The sequence below is a fragment of the Crocodylus porosus genome, unplaced genomic scaffold (assembly GCF_001723895.1).
Source record: "Crocodylus porosus isolate Cpor-Errol unplaced genomic scaffold, CroPor_comp1, whole genome shotgun sequence".
Lineage (NCBI taxonomy): Eukaryota > Metazoa > Chordata > Crocodylia > Crocodylidae > Crocodylus > Crocodylus porosus.
In genome coordinates this window covers 12,590,647-12,610,612 of record NW_017728913.1, presented here as the reverse complement: position 1 = coordinate 12,610,612, position 19,966 = coordinate 12,590,647, and the positions used below count along the sequence as shown (strand labels likewise).

Sequence of the window (19,966 nt, the reverse complement as noted above, 5' to 3'; positions counted from 1 at the left end):
ACCCAGGAGAGCTCCCCTGGGTGGTGTGGTGCAAGTCCTAGTGCAACCCTCCCATCTGGCCCCCCCCAGTGCTCTTGGTGGGGCTAAGCTCCACCAACTCCCACCCAGGGCAGCTTGTACTATGCTCCTGCTCATACCTGCCCCATGCCTCCCAAAGACACTGGTCCGGCTCTGGCCCAGCCAGTGCACACAGCTTCCCAGTGGGGCTGTCTTCCACCCACTTGGCTGCCCACAGGTGGCTGCACATCAAGCCAATCAAGACAGCCCTGATGTGCTGTAACTGCAGCATATCAAAGCAGGCATCCTGTACATCTACAGGCACCCTTACTGAATAGTAGTCCAATATGGAAAAATTAGCCAACACAGAAAAATAGTAATGTTGTCTGAAAAAGAAAATCGTTTTCTGCTAGTGGGATCCACATCTGTGGTAAAAAAAAACATATATATGTACATATTTCATGCTGCTCAAAGATTGGGGGGGGGTGTGTGTGTGTGTGTGTGTGTACACTAAAAAATACCCCATCACTTTTTTCCCTATCTTAATATTAAATTCTCGAAGAATTCTTAATCCGCTTAAGGTTTATACTTTAATACTTCAAGGCTTATGAACATTTTTGGGCTGATTAAATGGTGCTGATTTGTTCCAAACACTATCATCCTGGTAAATTTTTAATACAAAAATACTATTTCAACTTAGTAAATGTAATTAAAGGGGAAAATCTGGCTTTTGAACTTGACAGTATTTTGAAAGCTACTTATAAGAAGTTCTATATAAAATCTTTACTACTATTATCAATACAGGAAAAACCAAGCATTCTTTTCTCAAGTCAAATTATAAATGAGAATTAACAAGATACGTAATAATTATGTCAATTTTTTTTATTCTGTTCCTTATAGTCTCTTTTTTCTTCCTTGAAATGGAGGATTTCAAGTAGATAAAACCAGGACTGTATGGTGCTCATCTACCTCCAGCTAGAGACACAACCTAAATGGATTCATGATTCACTGAGGCTCTGTACACGCATTTAAATAACCTGGGAAAATTCTCCTGGGTTTGTTCTCCTATGCAGGGAGACAGTTTCCTGCAGCTGGTGAAGAGAGCACCTAACCAGAAAAGCACGAGCTCAGGGGATATAAGTCTGGGCTCCTGAGGCAGAGAGACCAGTGCAGCCCTAAACTCTGTGAGAAGGAAAGTTTCTGCCAGCTCAGGCAGGTAAGGAATGGAAGCTGTGGGCCAGGTCAGGTATGCCAGGGCTCAGAGGGGGGCAATGAGTGGGGAAGAGGCCTCTGCAGTGGCATGGTGACCCAGAGTTTTGAATGTTTTATTTAAAGCAGCTTGCTTGCATTGTTTCTGTTTTACTGGACAACTGACTTGTGGCTGTTGGGATGGTTAGGAGGCCAAGCAGGGGGACCTGAAAGGCATTCCAGGTTTAGGTCTACTAGGGGCATGACGGAGAGTGAGGGAGAGATGTATGCTGTACTCAAGAAGGCCAGAGCCAGGAGCTGGCAACATGGGTGGGCTGCAGCCGAGAGAGCTGGAGCTAAGACAGTGTGTCATGGGCAGCTGTGGCTGACAAGAGGTCAAGACTAAGAGGCCAGGCCAAAGTAAGTAGGCCTATGGGGGAGCTGGAGGTGATGATTAGAGCCCATAAGGTTTAATTAAAGCCACTAGGGTCATAAGCTGTAACCACAAAGTTTGAGTAGTACCAGGAGGGCACAAGAAGTTCCAAGTAAGCAAGTGAGCCACCCCCAGGAAACGGATGAGGTTCTGTTAGCTGATGGAGGGCCCAGAGACCAGAGTTTGGTTGAGATGGTTAGGGACCAGGGAGATTTTGGTTAGGCAGCCTCCTCATCAATATAGAAAGAACACTAAGGCATATCAAGAAAATTTTAAAAGGGGGGTATATGGAGGACCTGGAACATGGACAGGATTAGCGTGGCCCCTAGTGGGTGCCATGGCTGCCCTCAGGGCCTGTCCTTTCACATCTTGGTAGAAAAACTTACCTGGAGACTCCTGAACAGACATTTAAGTGCTGAACCCCTGAAGAATAGAGAACTTGCAGTGCTGCTGCTGTGCAACCAGCTCCCTCAGTCTGCCTGGTGACAAATGGGAGCAGTGCACAGGGCTGCCCTGATTGGCTGACCCAAACTGCAGAGTAAGCCTGTGTGTCTCCCTGTAGCACAACATTGGATTCTGGGGGGGAGGAGGGGTGTTCTGCTTCCTGCTTGGTTGAAGCAGTGGAGTTCAGTCTGAACAAAACAGTCTCTGGAGGTAAGAAAGGGGGAGCAAAGCACCCTGGGATGCTGGAGGATTCTGCTGTGGCTTCTCTCAGAAAGGTAACTTGTACAGACCTTTGTCTTCCAAGAGTGATTTACCACTGGTTGTTCTGTGTTAATTTTTTTTCTTAGAGCAACCATTTTTACTCTGGGAGAAAAATTTTGAACATCTGTACATTCATGGTTCTCCTGAGAGCGGTGATTTCCCCCCCCCGGAGAAACTGAATGTCTGTAAATGGCCTTTGAGTGGAATTATACACACGTTGTGTTCTAAAACCATAACTTCCATTGAAAGCACCTTAGTTTCTCTCTTTCCTTTCACCAGAATCCTATTTCAAGCAGTAAGTGCTCCCATTTACTGTCCCAATTGGGCAGTTTGTTCCTGACCAAGCATCTAACATGTTGGGAGTGCAATGTGTTTATATAAATTTGTGTACAAACATTTCTCATAATAAGCTAGTTTAAATACTGAAAATAGTCTAGACAATCCATTGAATAAACTAGATAAATACTTAGGTGATTAGCTTATGCTAAACATCGTGCTGCTACAGATAGCCTGGCTATTAGTAGCAGTTATCTAGTTTAAAGGTACCTCAATTATGTCTACACTGCATTACAGTCAGCAGTTGTATTACAGTACCTATAATTGCTTTGACTGCTTATATTGTTGTTTTTTTCTTTTTGTATAATGAAATATTTAACCATTAAGATAAAGTTAGTCTTGTTATGATTTACTTTTTTTATAATAATTTGATCAGTCATTATTAGTGTTCTGGAATTAACCACCATTTTTAAATTTCTTATTGCTTAGCATAAATATATTGGACATATTGGTCTCATGATTTTAGACATATTTGACCTATTGATCTCATGATTTGAGAACTTAAATTTAGTATAAGGAAAATGCTTATGCAAGATTTGTGGTATGTCTGGCATATGTGGAAAGAGGTCACATACATACATCACTCACTCTTTTGTTACAATGTGAAGGAAGATGGTCCTCTTGCAGCAGGTGAAAATAGTCCTCTGTGGTTTAACAGTTAAAGGCTGCAGCAATGTCAAGTCAGCAGTTCAGGATTACCAAATACTACATCATGCTTCACCCTGACGGCTGAAGACTGCAAGCAATGACCCCCCCATGAAGACTGCAGACCACAAAGCAGAAGATCATGTCCTACCAATCCCAACCTGCCAACAAGACAAGGAGGTTGACCTTTGCATCTGACTCAGTGGAATCCATAGGCTTATATGGACACCTATCACTATGAAGAAAGAACACAAAGAAAGGGTTTGGGGTTTTTTCCAACTGCAAGAAGGAGTTTTGGGCACATCCAACCAGACCTGACTCCATCACTCATGGTCAGTCTGGCCAGCCACCAGACTGACCTGAGCAACTTTAGAACTTGGTAATACCTTAACCTTTGCAGGACTGTCTAACTGTGTGTGTGTGTGTGTGTGTGTGTGTGTGTGTGTGTGCGCGCGCACGCTTTTTTTATTTTGCATAAATGAACGGATGAATATGCATGGGAATGAGTAAAGCAAATAACTTTACTGTTTTTTTTTTTTCTCTTCATATTGCATGTTTTATGTTACATTCTAATAAATGTGGGGTTATGCCTCATCTCTTGATAAGATTCTGGCTTGTTTTCACTTCTCACTGTATGCCCTGTGCATACAACACAGTGACGACATCACCACACATATTGAACGCAGAGTAGACCTATCTGGAAAAGAAACCTAATAAAGACTAAGTGACTAATGAAAAGAAAAGTCAGAGATATTAAAGACAAGATACCTTTTAACTGATCTTCAGTCTTCTGTTGATCAAATGAAACAACTGCATCTGATGTAAATGTAAGATCTTCTTCAAATGCTTCTACCTGCTGTCCATTCAAGAAAATATTGATCTGAAAAATATACCCATTTTTAAACTGTTTAAATCACACAACTAGAAATCCAGTGTTTAAATATGTAAATTAAACTAAGTGTCATGGAGAATGTGAATTAAAACATGTGCCATATTTCACATTAGAACCTATACATCAAAGCTTTCCTCTCCTCTTCTTTTTAAATAAAACTTGTCAAAACATTCTAAGCTGCTCTGATTCTCTGCTCCTAAAATGCCATGTGTAGCTGTGGCAGGGTATTGTTGGTGCTTGCCACTTTAAGGGCCAGAGCAGGCAGCAGTCAGGTGCTTAACTGCAGCAGCCACTTTAGACAGCAGGCTATAACTAGGGTAAACCAGTAGTTTGCTGCTAGCAGCTGAGAGAGAGACATCAGCTGGTGGAGCTGAGGAACAGGAACAAGTTGGAGATCTATGGGCTGCGGCAATAGAGATGGAGGAGGCTCCAGGTCCTGCGCATGACCTAAAACTACACCCTGCCAGGGAAGGGAGGCCTGGTGGGACTGCTGGTGGTGTGGGAGCTCCATAAAATGCCAGGCCAGTTATCTCCCTGGTGAAAGGTGGGTTGGAAGCACCTAATAACCTCCAGCCCCTGCACATTCCTGGCTGGGTAATGTCCAGGCTTTTGAGATCTCAGAAAAGCCTGTGGCTCAGTTGCTAGTGCAGTTGTGAGGGTAAAAGCAGGCAAGCAGCTCAACTGGTACATGCTGGGGCCAGGACCCAGAGAGGGGTCAAAAGGGTCAGGGGCCCACTGCAAGAGATGCCTACAGAGCAAAGAGGCTCAGGGTCCCAACTGGCCTTAAATGGGGCCAGGGCCTAAGGGGGAGTCAAAGGTCCCAGAGAGGGGACCACAGCTAATGGGCAAAGGGAATGGCTGAGTTTAGCTGCCTGGGATGCCATCAGCAAGGCTTGGGCTTCAATGTAGGAGTGGAACGGAGCTGCAGACATTCCCCTGAACAGTGGGGTTCAAAATTGGCAGTCTCCCACCTAATAAAGATCTTAATCAGTTTTCATCAAGGCATGGCAGACGAGAGGCAGGCAGTTAGCCCAGAAACAGGTGGATTCATAGTTTCTAGGGTCAGAAGGGACCTGAGTAGATCATCTAGTCCAACCCCCTGCCATGGCAGGAAAGAGTACTGGGGTCAAACGACCCCAGCAAAGTGTACATCTAGCCTCCTCTTTAAGACTCCCAGGGTAGGAGCTAGCACCACTTCTCTTGGAAGTTGGTTCCAGATCCTAGCCGCCTTGACTGAAGTAGCCCCTCCTGATATCTAGCCTAAATCTACCCTCTCCCAGCTTGTGACCACTATTCCTGGTTACTCCTGGTAGTGCTTGGGGGAACAGGGACTTCCCCAGTGCCTGCTGGTCCCCTCTGACTTGTTTGTAACAGGCCACTAGATCCCCCCTCAGCCTTCTCTTCTGGAGGCTGAACAAGTTCAGGCCCCGTAGCCTCTCCTCATAGGGCCTGCCCTGCTGCCCCCTGATCATGCGAGTGGCCCTCCTCTAGACCCTCTCCATGTTGTCCACATTGAAGTGCGGCGCCCAGAACTGGACGCAGTACTCCAGCTGCGGCCTGACCAGTGCCGCATAGAGGGGGAGTATCACCTCCCTGGACCTGCTTGAGATGCATCTGTGGATGCATGACAAGGTACGGTTGGCCTTCCTGACTGCATCCCCACACTGCCGGCCCATGTTCATCTTGGCATCAGTGATGACTCCAAGATCCTTTTCCGCCTCTATGCTGACAAGAAGGGAGTTCCCCAGCCTGTAGGTACGGTGCTGGTTGTTCCTCCCCAGGTGCACCACTTTGCACACGTCAGTGTTGAATCCCATCCTATTCTCATCCGCCCACCCTTGTAACCTGTCTAGGTCTGATTGTAGCCTGATGCTTCCTTCTAGTGTGTCCACATCCCCCCACACCTTAGTGTCATCAGCAAATTTGAACAGGGTGCTTTTTACCCCCTCGTCCAAGTCACTGATGAAGATGTTGAACAGCGCGGGCCTGAGGATCAAGCCCTGAGGAACCCCACTGCCCACATCCTTCCAAGTCGAAAATGACCCATCCACCACCACTCTCTGGGTGCAGCCCAATTGACTGTGTGGGTGTCGACACCACAGCCCCCCAGTTTCTTAATGAGAACAGGGTGAGAGACAGTGTCGAAGGCCTTCCAAAAGTCCAGGAAGACTATGTCCACTGCTACCCCTGCATCTAAGGATTTGGTGATCTGGTCATAGAAGGCCACCAGGCTTGTCTGACAGGACCTGTCACTAATGAACCCGTGTTGGTTGCCCCTAAGCATAATCTCTCCTGCTGGCCCCTCGTGGATATGCGCCAGAATAATTTTCTCAAAAAGCTTTCCCAGGATTGAGGTAAGACTAACTGACCTATAGTTTCCCAGGTCCTCCTTCCTCCCCTTTTTGAAGATGGGAAATACATTGGCCTTCTTCCAGTCATCTGGCATCACACCAGAGCACCATGAGTGTTTGTAAAGCCGTGCCAGGGGTCCTGCAATGACCTCAGCCAATTCCCTCAGTACTCTAGGGTGGAGATTGTCCAGACCAGCTGATTTGAATACATCCAGTCCTTCCAGAAGATCCCTAACTAGTTCCTCACTAACCTTTGGCCTAGATGCGCCTCCCTTGGGGCCTGAGGGGGGCCCAGAGGGGGGGTGACTGTTCCGGTCCCCGGTTAGGAAAATGAAGGCAAAGAAATCGTTAAATATGTTGGCTTTGTCGTCTGGTGTGACGACCAAATTTCCTAACGTGTCCTGCAGGGGCCCCACATTACCCAGAACCTTCTTTTTACCCCCTACGCATTTAAAAAAGGACTCCTTGTTGTTCTTAATCCAGGAAGCTAGTCCTGGTTCCATCTCCGCCTTGGCCTTCCTGAGTGCCCCCCTGCATCTCCGAGCAACTGCAGTAGTATAGTCCTCCCTGGTGATGGCCCCTGCCTTCCATTGGGTGTATGCGTTCCTTTTTGCTAGGAGACATTGGTAGCTCAGGCCAACTTCTAACTGGCCCTGGGAAGGCCCCCTGTCACAGTAGCCTACCGTGTATGCTCAGTCTATGTCCACATGCATACATGTTTTCTGACTAAAGGAATAACAGAATCACAACCTGTGTGTAAGTGCCAAAAAGGCTACTTACATGGCTAGAAAACTTCTATTTAGGTGCACAATGTAATAGAATTCCTTTCCTTTATGTGTTTTTCAATGGAAACTGTATTAACACTTACTTACTAGAAATGTCATAAATATAAGTGAGAATCGAGCAGATCCTATAATAGATATTTAAAATCTTCCAAAACATCTGCAGAAGTTTCTGCCTCTAATTGCAATGTGCAAAGAAGATTCAACGACTGCCTGGAAGTTCTCATAAAATGCAAATAATCTCTAACTACTGAAACTATTCTGTTTACATGGGCAGTTACTCGTTTGTAATCTTCCAATTATACAATTTTGATTGTTAATCAGTTGTTATCTGCTGCATGACAGAGAAGGAATGGGAAAAATAATTTTTCCAAGGCTTTAGTCCTTTTTAGATAAAGGACTCTAGTTACATTTTTCTTTAATAAGTAAAGGAACAAAAAGGAAGGTAAACTATACCTCTTGAACACCTCAGAAAGAGTGCTGATTCTAAGGATGAATCCTGCATCTAGATATAGCACTATTTAATATTAAATACTGCAGTAATGAGATTACATAGTTCATCTTTTTAGTCCAGAGAATAAGATGACCTCTACTTTACAGAGTGGAGAAAGACAAGTATGAATTACAAATGATGTTTTCATGGGAGCAGCTAGGAATAAGTTTAATCAATGGGCTACTCTCAAAATCTATGCATTAACAGGTACTACAATTATTAGGAATCAGATCAACCTTGGCTTGTTTACTACTAGAATTATTAGAATTGTAGAAGAATGTTGCAAAGTCTATTCCATTAGTCCTGGAGCAAGTTTGTCTTCCAGGATATTTTTGATCTGTGCCATGTTGGCACAATTTTACACTATTTAGCTCTGTATCCATTATGCACCAAACGTCCTCCACAATTTGGCATAAGACAGCAACCAATCTCTTCCTTGAAGACATCAGACCATTTAGCCCCATGGGCAGAGTTATCACTCTCTCTATACTTTGTTTTTCGGGGGAAATAATAACCTCAGTTGCATTAAGTACATGTGTTTTCTTAAAGTAAAAAATAATGTGGCTGAGACATTGTGAAAAATAAATACCAATACAGACCTTACAGAAACAAAACATTAAGGAAGATGCTAACAGACCATAAAGACAAATTGTGTTGTTCTATTTCATTGTTTGCATAACTGATAAAATATTTTCAAACAACTATCCTTGTTTTAGGTAGATTTACTAGGGTTGGGAGGTATTTTTTAAATTTTCCTAACTGAAGAAGAGCACGCATTCAAAAATACTGTCTTTTAACAGAAACCTTATGGAGTTATAAAAGCTTAAGTTATCTCTGCTGGAGTTGGGACAACTGCATAAGATCAGGGGAAAAATATTCTCCAACATAAAATGATAAACCTCTAATTTATGAAACACAAGAAGATGTTGTCACATTTGCTGTGTTAGATCTGCCTTCTATTTTTTCTCTATTAAAAAGATATCTTTACTATGGCAAAAAATTTTAAGCAAATTTTGTAAATAATATAAATTTGTTATCCTGCTGATGTTTTGACCTGTTCCATCTTTTACTTTCTGCATTCGCTACCTATGAGCCCCTGGTTAAATTTGCTGCCTCTTTCTCTTGTTACAGCATTTGGAAAATTAGTACTGTGGAATTTAAGACCTCTTGATCAGAATACTCTTACATCAGCTGCATTTTCAGTGTGGATACCTTATCATGAAATGCTAGTACTGTCATTTGGATACTAGCTATCACATAAGTCATCTGGAAAAGAAAAAGTGTATCTGTAGTTTCAACTGCAGTCTCAAACGGACTGAGACTAACGCTGGGCACATCAATATGAAACATTTACTGAGCAGTAGACTAATTAGCTGTACAGTAAACATCTTGGTGTCTACATGTGCACCCCTACTAGGCTGGAATAAAATACCTTACTAGTATTTACAAGTACTATCCTGATGCAAAGTAAAAAACTGCAGCAGCACACATGTAAACTCTGGAGAAACTAGCTGCGGCACAAGGGTGCTTTAGTGAGGGGTCTGTCTGCCAGCTAGCCCTACACTGAATCACCATCATGCCCCAGGTAGCTCCTCTGAAGTACATTTTGCTGTAGGGAGCAGCCCTGGGCTAGCAGGCTGAGCCTTGAGGCCCCCTGCCAGCCAGAGCTGCTTTGTCCCAGCTTGGGCACACATGCAGACATGTACCCAGTAGCAATAAGTTGTATCATGGGATGGCAGCATTGAATATTTTCATTAACATATTATAAAACATGGAATGCAAATATATGCTATAATCATCTGAGGGAAAAATATATTTTAGTACAATTTACAGTAAATCTTGCAGCTTTACAATGCCTGATCCTATTTCTATTGAAATCAGGTTTGCTTTTCCCATTGCTGCAGTCAGAACAAGATGAGACCTCTAACAAGTAGTGCTTACCTTAACATTTCTTTTGGGATAAAGGAAGAAAAATGGTTTCAAAACTGGAGACCTGGATGTACAAAACAAATAATATATAACTATGTAAACAATAACAAATGAAAAAACTGGTCATACCTCTTTCAGTTCATTAAGTATTTGGACAATTCAAAAGTACCATAATTAAAAGTGTGTAGCCAAGGTTAGTAGTAATTTTTTCATCAGTTTTGATATAGTTGAAAAATGTGGTCATTCCTTATAACTTCCATACTCATTAAGAAGGTGAGAGTGAAAAAGGGTGGGACAGCCTGAAATAATATCATTGATGTGTTTATGACATCAAGGATAGTCAATCAAATTTTTTATGTCTTCTGCATTTCTGCTCAATGCTTAATGGCAAGGGTTGGCAACCTATGGCTCATCAGCTGGATCTGGCCCATGGAGTCATAGCTTTAGCAGCATTCAGTGGCAGAGTCTCTCCCTGTGAGACATGCACCCTGCAAGAGACAGGCACCTGGGGCTCCAGCACAGTGGGAGCTCTGCCCATGCCATGCCAGGTGGGCAGCATGGGTTCCAGTGGAGCACGGCTTTCACCATGCTTCCCTGCAGCTGAACAGTGGGTATTAGCAATGGTGGTGGTGGCCTGGTACTAATGCCTGTCAACCTCTGACTCAAACTGGGTTATTGTGCTCCCCTCCCACCCCCGGAAAATGCTGCTAACCCCTGCTGTGTGGTGTTTCACATGCTTATAGAAAATGTTATGGGCTAATGCATGAGTCTCATTAGGAAAGTAACAAGCAAAATATTTTAAAAAAATCACTCTCTCTCACAAGTTTTAAATAATATCCCTATCATTACAGTGATCATCAAAGCTGCTAGTAATAGAGGTAAATAATTTAACTAAATATGAAAGCTTTATTTTGGCTATCCCTTCAACCAAGGGGTTGACAACCTACATCCTGCACAGCTGGGGCACTCCAGTAGCAAGGGACTTCAGCAGTGCCACAGTGGGACAGTGGGAGGTTTTGGCAGTATTGCAGCTGGATGGTTGAGGAGAAGCTGTGGTGGTCATGGGAGTGGCTGGGTCCTAGCACCAACCTACTTCAGATCCGAGCTGGTTCATTCCTGCCTGCCACCAGAAAACATTGCTTACCGCTGCTTTAGCCAATCATATAAGATCAACGGCTTAATCCCTGCTTTTAATTCTCCCCACACTGTGCAGTCACAGAAATAATGCAGTATATGTTTCATAATATTCCTATAGAAACAGTTTTGAAAAACTCTAAAAACACCTTCTGGAAATGTTTTCTTTCTAGGAAAGTACAAACAATTATATATGACAAGATCTGTGTAAGAAAGGTTGGGCTAAGGGTAAATTGGTATCTCGTAAAGGCTAGTGACACTGCATTTTTTGAGGCAAATCTAATGCAGCTGGTACATGTGCACTGTTTTGAGGTCTGACTAGCTTTAGTTGCGCCATCTTCAGTACTAATAGCAGTGTTGCTGTGACAACACAGCCTTTGAAATAGGCCTGAGAACTTGGGTACTTACTCACAGGCTGAAACTTGTGTCAACAGAGCTAATGTACTCAGGTAGTCAACCTGATTTTCAAAGATATGTCTGTACATGCCACAAACACACTTTCAAGGGCAGTGTAAAACGTGTCTTAAACCATATTAAGTGTCAGTTTGAAAAGGGTTTCAAATATTATTGATTTTTCTCACAACTATTCTCATGAATAAGAATGAAAGTGTGAACATGTACATTTAATACAAAGAATGACTTCATCATTGGTGTCAGAAATGGACTGGCCAAGTTCGCCAACGACACCAAACTCTGCGGTAAAGTATCCACACCCGAGGACAGGAGGGTGATCCAGGCAGATCTTGACAGGCTCGTGAACTGGGTGGATGAGAACTTGATGGTACTTAACACCGAAAAATGCAAGGGTCTCCACCTTGGGAGGAAAAACCTGCAGCATGCTTATAGGCTTGGTAGCGCTATGCTGGTTAGCACTACAGATGAAATGGACTTGAGGGTCATGACTGACCACAAGATGAACATGAGCCTTGATTGTGATGCTGCAGCTAGTAAAGCAAGCAAAATGCTGGCTTGCATCCATAGATGCTTCTCAAGCAAATCCCAGGACGTCATTCTCCCATTGTACTTCGCCTTGGTGAGGCCACAGCTGGAGTACTGCATCCATTTTTGGGCTCCACAATTCAAAAAGGGTGTGGAGAAGCTTGAGAGGGTGCAGAGGAGAGCCACGTCCATGATCAGAGGTCAGGAAAACAGACCTTATGATGAGAGGCTGAGAGCCATGGGACTCTACAGCCTGGAAAGGCACAGGCTCAGGGGTAATCTGGTGGCTGCCTTTAAGTTTATCGGGGTGTTCACTAGGATCTGGGGGAACATCTGTTCACCAGAGCCCCCCAAGGGATGACAAGATCGAACAGTCAGAAACTCCATCACGACCGTTTCAGGCCGGACATAAGGAAGAGCTTCTTTACTGTCCTAGCCCCCAAGGTTTGGAATAGACTACCACCGAAGGTGGTTTTCAAGCACCCACTCTGAATGCCTTCAAGACACATTTGGATGTTTACCTTGCTGGGATCCTATAATCCCTGGGGCAGGGGGCTGGACTCAATGATTCTCCAGGGTCTGTTCCAGCCAAATGTCTATGAAATCTATGAAATCTTTACATATTTTAACAGATTTAAAATATAAAAAATTGTGACCTAAAATAGGTATATTCAGAATTACTCTATTCTAACTTGCTTCATTGTTTTTGTGCTAATGATGCAGTAGAATACGCTTTAAGAACAATTTTTTTAAGTACTAGAGTTACCTCGCATAAAGGTGACTAGAGTCTTACGGCATGTACAAACATTCATTCTCCCAAGAGAAACTCTCCTGGGAACGATTTGACCTTGGTTGTGCCCTGGTTATCTTCTCCTGAAGCAACCATTTTTACTCTGGGAGCAAAAACCTGAACATCTATACATGCAGTTCCTCCTGGGAGAGCAGCAACTCTCCCAAGAGAAACTGAATGTTTATAGGAGGCCGCAGTAGAAGTACATATAGTGTGCCCAAAAACTGGCTAGAGAGGTCTGCTAATTGTTGCAAATATCTTGTAGTATAACTGTTCCTTTGTCACCAGTTAGTAGACATAACACAAGATGCTATTGAAATTTTTTTAAATGGTGGGAGGAGTACTATACCCAGACTCTGAGACTAGTGAGTAATCAGAAATCAACTTACACGCTTGGACGCCCTCCAGCAATTGCAGTGAGACCAGGTGCTAGAAATTGAAAACAAAATAAAACAAGCAAGTTAATTCTAGAAAGACTTTTTGCAACAAGTGTAACAGATTTGAATTCAATTTTGTTTTACTCTTAAACCTTCCTGTGCCCAACACTTGGCAAATGGTGGGAAAGTCTAGAAAAGAATTTAACTTTTACTAGAAATATTAAATTAAGTATTTTTGTGAGACAGTTTAAAAAACTGAGATTTTTACCAAAAAAAAAAAAAAGAAAGAAAATCAAAAAGCAACAACCTGAAAGAGGTCTCATATATTCACAAATAGAAACTATGGAAAGGATCTTATATGATTTTTAACACCTATCAGATCATTAATTTATAAGAAAAAGACATAATGCTTTGAAAGAGAGATGGCTTTGAATTGTACTATGGTTTATATATTGCAAATGACTGGTAAACTTTTTCATGAAAACATAAATATATGAAAAGAATCAGCTCAGAAAGCAAATCTATGATCCTATTTATTAACTACTTCATGCAACCTAACCAAAGAATTATGAGGATGACTGATAATTTGAATATACCAGTTCAGCCACAATTTTGACATGCCAAGTAGCAAAAGTATGCAGTGCTGCTTTGCATTAGACCTTGTGGAAAACTCAGAGAACTGATTTTAGAATTTTGTAGTTATATTGTGCATAACTTTTGTTATTTATTTGTAGCATAATTATGACATGTAGGTACAGCTATGGTAAAATGCAGATATATACCACTGAGAATAGTTTTACTGGTCAGTTCTATCTGCAACTGATCAGTAAAGCATGAAAAAATAGGGCTATTAAAGATTTGGAAAAAGCAATATAAATGTATTTGTGGCAGCGCACTGTTGGTGCCTGCCACTTTAAGAATTGAGCCAAGCAGCCAGCAGGTGCTTGATTGCAGAGGCCATTTTAGATCTCTGGCTGCCTATATAAACAGAACAGCTCACTGCTGGCAAGCCAGACAGTAACACTGGCTGCATGCAACATCCTGGAGGTAAGGGCAGGAGCTTAAGGTTATGGTTTGGAGGCTCCTGGTCCTGGCCTTGACTTAAAACTGCACCCTGCTGGGGATGGGTGGCCTAGTGGCCTGGTGGGGCTCCCAGTAGTGCAGGAGCCCCCAGGAAATGCCAGACCAGTTACCACCCTGGTGAAAGGTGGGTCAGGCTGTCTTAATAACCCCAGCTCCCACAACCGGGTGGGTTACACCATAGAAGGGCCAAGTTAGAGAGGGAGCTAGAGGCTCATAGACCTGACTTGAAAACCCTTGACTGGTGAATGCTGGGACCAGGACCGGAAGCACCAAAAGGGCCAGGGACGCACCATGAAGGATGCCCAGAGCTGACGGCTGGGGTTTCGGACTGGCCTTGGAGGTGAGGCCAGGGCCTGTGTGGCCACAAGTCCCAGAGAGGCCACACCTGAAAGGGGGAACAGTTCAGGAAGCTAGGCAGCCCAGAATGAGGGTGGAATAAGCTGCCTGAGTGGAGGGATCTTGTAGGGGTCTAGACCAGAGAATATTGGGGCCCAGAGTGGGGCCGGTGACATTAACAACTGTGGATACTATCTGTGAGGCTTGGGCTGCAGTGTAGGGGACAAACAGATCCATAGATAGCATCCCATGGCATCAACGAAAGAAATGGGCAGCCTCCTGCCTAATTAAGAAAATTTAATTATATATCAAAAAAGCATGGCAGACAAGAAGGCGGGCAGTTGGCCCAGAAACAGGTGGACTGGCTGTTGGTAGACCGGCCTTGAGAGAGCCCCCTGTTACAACATTGCTAAACTGATTTAATTGAGATGGCACTGCATTTCAACCAGGTCTTCATATAATATCTTTCTGTAGAAAATTTAGAGAAATACTAGCACATCTCACATCCCTATCTGCTTCCAAAAGGGAGCTTGTAGGATTTTTAGATTAGATTCAGTTTGAAACACCAGTTGCTTCTAGGGTCATGTCGAGACATGCATGGACATTTGGTTCCCCAGGGACAGCTTGTGGTGGTGCACTAGCACTGGGCTGGCCCCAGAAGACTTACCTGGGGACCTGGGGGCCTCCCAGGGCTGCACCAGCGGCAATCCTGCTGCACGGAGCCAGGCTGGCCACAGAGCACAGGTCTGGATAGCTAGGCTCTGGCTTCACCTTTAACTGCCAGCACATTAAACACACAATTTAACTGCCAGCATTCTTGGAGCCACTTAATGCTGCCTTCCTTCTTACTCAAAATAACAGGGAATAGAGGCCCACCGTTACAGTCTAGAAAACATGATATATGAGGAAGTCAGAAGAATCAGAATTAGTCTAAGGAAGAGAAAAACAGGGGTGGAGGATTTGATAGCTTTTTCATATACAAAAAATCATTATGAAGAAGATGGTAATCAATTTGTTCTCCGTTTCCTGAGAACAGGACAAGACAAGAAGTAATGACTTAAATTACAACACGGGAGATGGAGGTTAGATATTAGAAAGATCTTCTAGCTGTGAAGGTTATGTGAGAACCAGTTACCTCAAGAGGTTGTGGAATCTCAGGCAGTAGAAGTTTTAAGGACAGGTTAGACAAACATTTTTTCTGGGATGGTTCAGACAGGGATGATCTTGCCTCAAGCATGGGATTGGACTAAATGACTTCCTGAGGTTCCATCCAGCCCTATTTTTAATTATTCTCACGGAGACAAAGTGGGTGAAAAAAATACACAACACAATCTCCTTAAATGACAGTTTATATTGAGTAGGACTTTACCCACATACAGACCTGAAAAAAGACATGATTATCATCACGGTATTGGAACCAGGGCCAAGACCCCTCAGAGGGGACGCCCTTCTGACTAGCCTACTGAGCTATATTTCTTCTTGCTTACTTTCCTTCTGTCCCCATTAATTGTGCATCCTTTGTGGCTCAGTGGACAATTTCCAAAAGAAGAAAAGAGGGAACCCCATCAAGATAAGCATATATCCTGGTGAATGTAAGGCACTTTTTTTGGTAGTGAAAGATGTGTGCACATGTAAGTCCCCTCAGGATAAGGAGAGCCTAGAACCCATCTTCCATTTGGATAACTCTCTAGTTATTAACCCCTACAGCCTCCTCCACCACTCTAATATAATAAAAACCATAGCACTTCTGGCTGTGTGTCTGTCTATCCATAATGCTCCGGGCCAACTGCACATGTGCCACTCAGAGCCTTATTGACAGGCAGACACACAGGCAAGTGAGGCGGAGGTGGTGGGGACCAAAATGTGCTCTGGGGCAGGGGGCGTGGCTTGAGGCCATGTGGGGGCTGCACAGGGAGCGGGTGTGGGGTGTACAGGCAGCATATGGCCATGGGGCAGGGCACACCCCCCACACCTGCTCCCCGCATGACTCTCTCCAGCCAGGTGCCATGCCCCCCCACCCCATATGGGGATCACCTGTTGATTATAGCTATGGAGCATGCAGTAGGGCATGGCACACGGGTGCATGGGGAGCTGGCATAGGGGGCGCACAGGTAATGCCACCTGACTGCAGCATGTGGCTGTGGAGTGGGCTGTGCCCCCCACGCCTGCTTCCCATCTGGCACCCTGTGGCCACACCCCCATCCTCTTGTAGTAAGTGACTGCCAGCTGTGGATGTGAGATGTGCTGGGCGGGGGGGGGTTGGAAGGCAGGGTGTGTGGCTACAGGGTGCCATGCAAGGAGCTGGTGTGGGGGGTGGTAAGGGGAGGGGTGTCATGGTGGCCCTCTGCCATCACCGGAAGGGCTGGGGGGGCACTGGGGCTGAGGCTGCACCAGGCTGATCTCAGTGGGGGGCAGGCTGTGCTCAGACCAGACCGGGCTGTGGGGCCATGGGAGCCTATTGGCTCCTCCAGAGCCAGGGGCGGGTGGTTCCTGCCACTGTGCACACTGCGGGGGAGCCAGAGGAGGGGGACCTGCGCTCAGTGGTGATACGCCCCTTCATGAGCCACCAGGCTCTGATGGCCCCAGGACCCAGTCCGGCTGAGGCCCCAATCACAGTGAATGCAGCCCCAGCTGGGCTGGGCCATGGGACACTCGGAGCTCAGCTGCTCCTCCAGAGGTGGCACTGGGCAGCCCAGGTGGGCACATGGCCCCTGGTCTATGCAAGGGGCAGCAGCGGCTGCAACTGCAGCTGCGGCCTCCACTCCACCCCTGCTCTCCACCTCGCTGCTTCTGCTTTGACAGTGGCACAGTGTCCTGCCACAGGACGGGCTGAGCCAGGCAGTGATGTTGGGTGTGTGGGTGGCATGTGGCTGAGTGTGTGCAGTATGCAGGCTGTGGCTGGGTGTTGTGTGTGTGTGGCTGGGTGGGTGTGGCGTGTAGCTGGGTGGGTGTATGGGGATGGGTGGGTATAGTGTGACTGGGTGAGTGTGTGTGGCGTGTGACTCAGTGTGTGTGTGGCATGTGGCTGGGTGAGTGTGTGTGGGCGGGTAGGGCGTGTGGCTGGCTGGGTGGGTGCATGGGGCATGTGGCTGGCTAGGTGTGGGTGGCATGCAGCTGGGGGTGTGTGGCTGGCTGCGGCCATAGAGTGTGCATTGGGGCATGGCACACAGGTAGTGCCTCCTGACTGCAGCATGTGGCTGCGGAGTGGGCTGTGCTCCCCACACCTGCTCCCCATGAGGTACCTTGTGGCCACACCCCCATCCTCCTGTGGGAAGTGACTGCCAGCTGTGGATGTGAGATGCGCTGGCTGGGGGGGACGGTGGGGTGCATGGTCACAGGGTGCCATGCAAGGAGCTGGTCCGGGGGGTGGTAAGGGGAGGGGTGTCATGGTGGCCTGCTGCTATCACCAGAAGGGCTGAGGGGTGGGTGTCTGGATGGGTATGGTGTGTGGCTGTGTGTGCGTGGCGTGTGGCTTGGTGGCCTGTGGGTGGGTGTGTGAGGCATGTGGCTGAGTGTGTGGCATGCACCTGTGTGTGGGGGGGCACATAGGTGTGTGTGTGATGTGTGGTTTAGTGGGTATGTGGTGTGTGGGTGTGGCGTGTGGTTAGGTGGGTGTGTGTCAGGTGTGGGGGGGGTGCATGGGGCTGGACACAGAGAGTGGGGGTGGAGGGAGGGGGGAATTGAGCATGACCGGATGCAGAGCAGTGGCAGCGTGGGGAGGTGGGTGGTGGTGCTCCATCCCCACTGCTCACCCATCATTCTCGATGGGCACTTTGCCAATTGTTATATTATGAACTGCCTGCATGTTAGCTACATCAAACAGTTGCTAGGTATGTTTTATGGCCACCTAAGAAACCTGAGACTTATAAATTCTATACAACAGACTATTTTAACCTGTTCAAACCCTGTTTTATATATCATATTTCATCTGTCTTATTTTGGCTTACTGCCTCTAGTTCATACTCTCTGGGTGTGTCTACATATGCTATTAATGTGACGCAATAAACTACGGCACAGTTCACACTGGAGTTTACTGCTTCTGGGTACAATGTTTCCATGTGTGCCCAGGATCACTGCACATTGCGCTGGGTCAGAGCAGCTCTGGCTGGCAGAAAGCCCCGGGCTCAGCCTGCTGGCTGGGGTTGCTCCAACCCAGCTCAACGTCCAGTAGAGGGGCTGACTGAGGCATGAAGGTACTCCAGTGTGGGGCTAGCTGGCAGGCAGCCCTGACATTGAAGCACTCTAGTGTCCCAGCAGCCCTCTCAGTGTCTACACATGCTGCTGTGCACTAAAGCAGAGGTTCTCAACCTTCGGTACCTTACATCCCACCAACCATCTTGTAAAAAAACCCTGTGTCGCAGGGCACTAAGGTCCCTGCTTCTTTAAGGGCAGAAACTGCCCAGAGAGAGGGCCCGAGCAGTCAGGCAGGAACCCACAGGTGCAGGTTACTGTGGCAGCAGGCCTAAGGAGGAAATTAGCCTGCACCTGCAGCCAGTCAGCTGACTGGAAGAGGCCGGGACCTGGGCACACAAACTCCAGGGCTGGGACTAAAGAGACAGTTACCTGCCAGCAGCCAAAGGGGAAGGAGCTTCCAGGGACAAATTGCCCAGAGATGCTGCAGTTGCCAGATATCCTACACTTAGGGCTAATGGGGCTCCAGAAGCTCACCAGGTACCTTTACCTACTAGACACTTAGTGCTGGAGAAGAAGTTTGACTCTTTTAAAGTGACAAAGTCCTGAACTTTTTGTGTTCTGTTATAGCCCAAGGGCTCATGTTTTTGGTTGCTGTTTTATAATACCGATGGATCAAGCTGAGGCTATTGGGGAAGGAAGAAGCCTCACTGGGGGCCCACTATAGTGTGGGGACCCCAGCACCAGGGGGGTGTGGTGATGAAGGGGCTGTGGAGGGCCCAGTGCCAGGGGGGTGCGGAGACGAAGGGGCTGCGGAGAGCCCAGCGCCAGGGGAGCGTGATAAAGGGGTGGTTTTGGAGCCACGCATCTAGCCCATAAGGCTGAAGGTGCCCTGTGAGGCAACCATTTTTGTGCAAGACCCAAAAGGGGTCCAAAAACCCCCAGGGTTCAGTGAGGTCCATCAGGACCGTGGCCAATGTAAACTCAAGGGCAGCCTCCCTATTCATAGTAATTACCAACAAGATGTGGTAGGAGAGAAAGAGGGTGCCCATTGGGCAGGACTGGCATGGTCAAGGAGCCCTGGGGGTATCACAGCCATCCCTGGGGGCCCCATCCTGTGACACCCTGGTCTCACCATGATAAACACAAAACCCCACAAAATTGCACTGTGTGAGATATCAGTTGAGATATCTGAGGTGATCTGATGACCACCTATAAGTTTATCAGAGGTGACCACCAGTATCTGGGGGAATGTTTGTTCACCAGAGCGCCCAGAGGGATGGCGAGGTCAAATGATCATAAACTACTGCAAGACCATTTCAGGCTGGACATAAGGAAGAATTTCTTTACTGTCCGAGCCCCCAAGGTCTGGAACAGTCTGCCATCGGAGGTGGTTCAAGTACATACATTGAACACCTTCAAGAG

General features: G+C 46.2%; 1 protein-coding gene across 1 annotated transcript in view; it reads right to left on the bottom strand.

Annotated features, from left to right (window-relative positions):
* Positions 1–19,966, bottom strand: part of LOC109309691 — a 113,637-nt gene that overhangs the window by 27,157 nt on the left and 66,514 nt on the right. The window contains exons 14-16 of the mRNA XM_019534505.1: positions 13,004–13,043; positions 9,764–9,815; positions 4,073–4,184 (exon numbers count right to left, since the gene is read on the bottom strand). Of these exons, the coding sequence (XP_019390050.1) occupies positions 4,073–4,184; positions 9,764–9,815; positions 13,004–13,043 (204 nt within the window). The remainder of the gene's footprint in view (positions 1–4,072; positions 4,185–9,763; positions 9,816–13,003; positions 13,044–19,966) is intronic.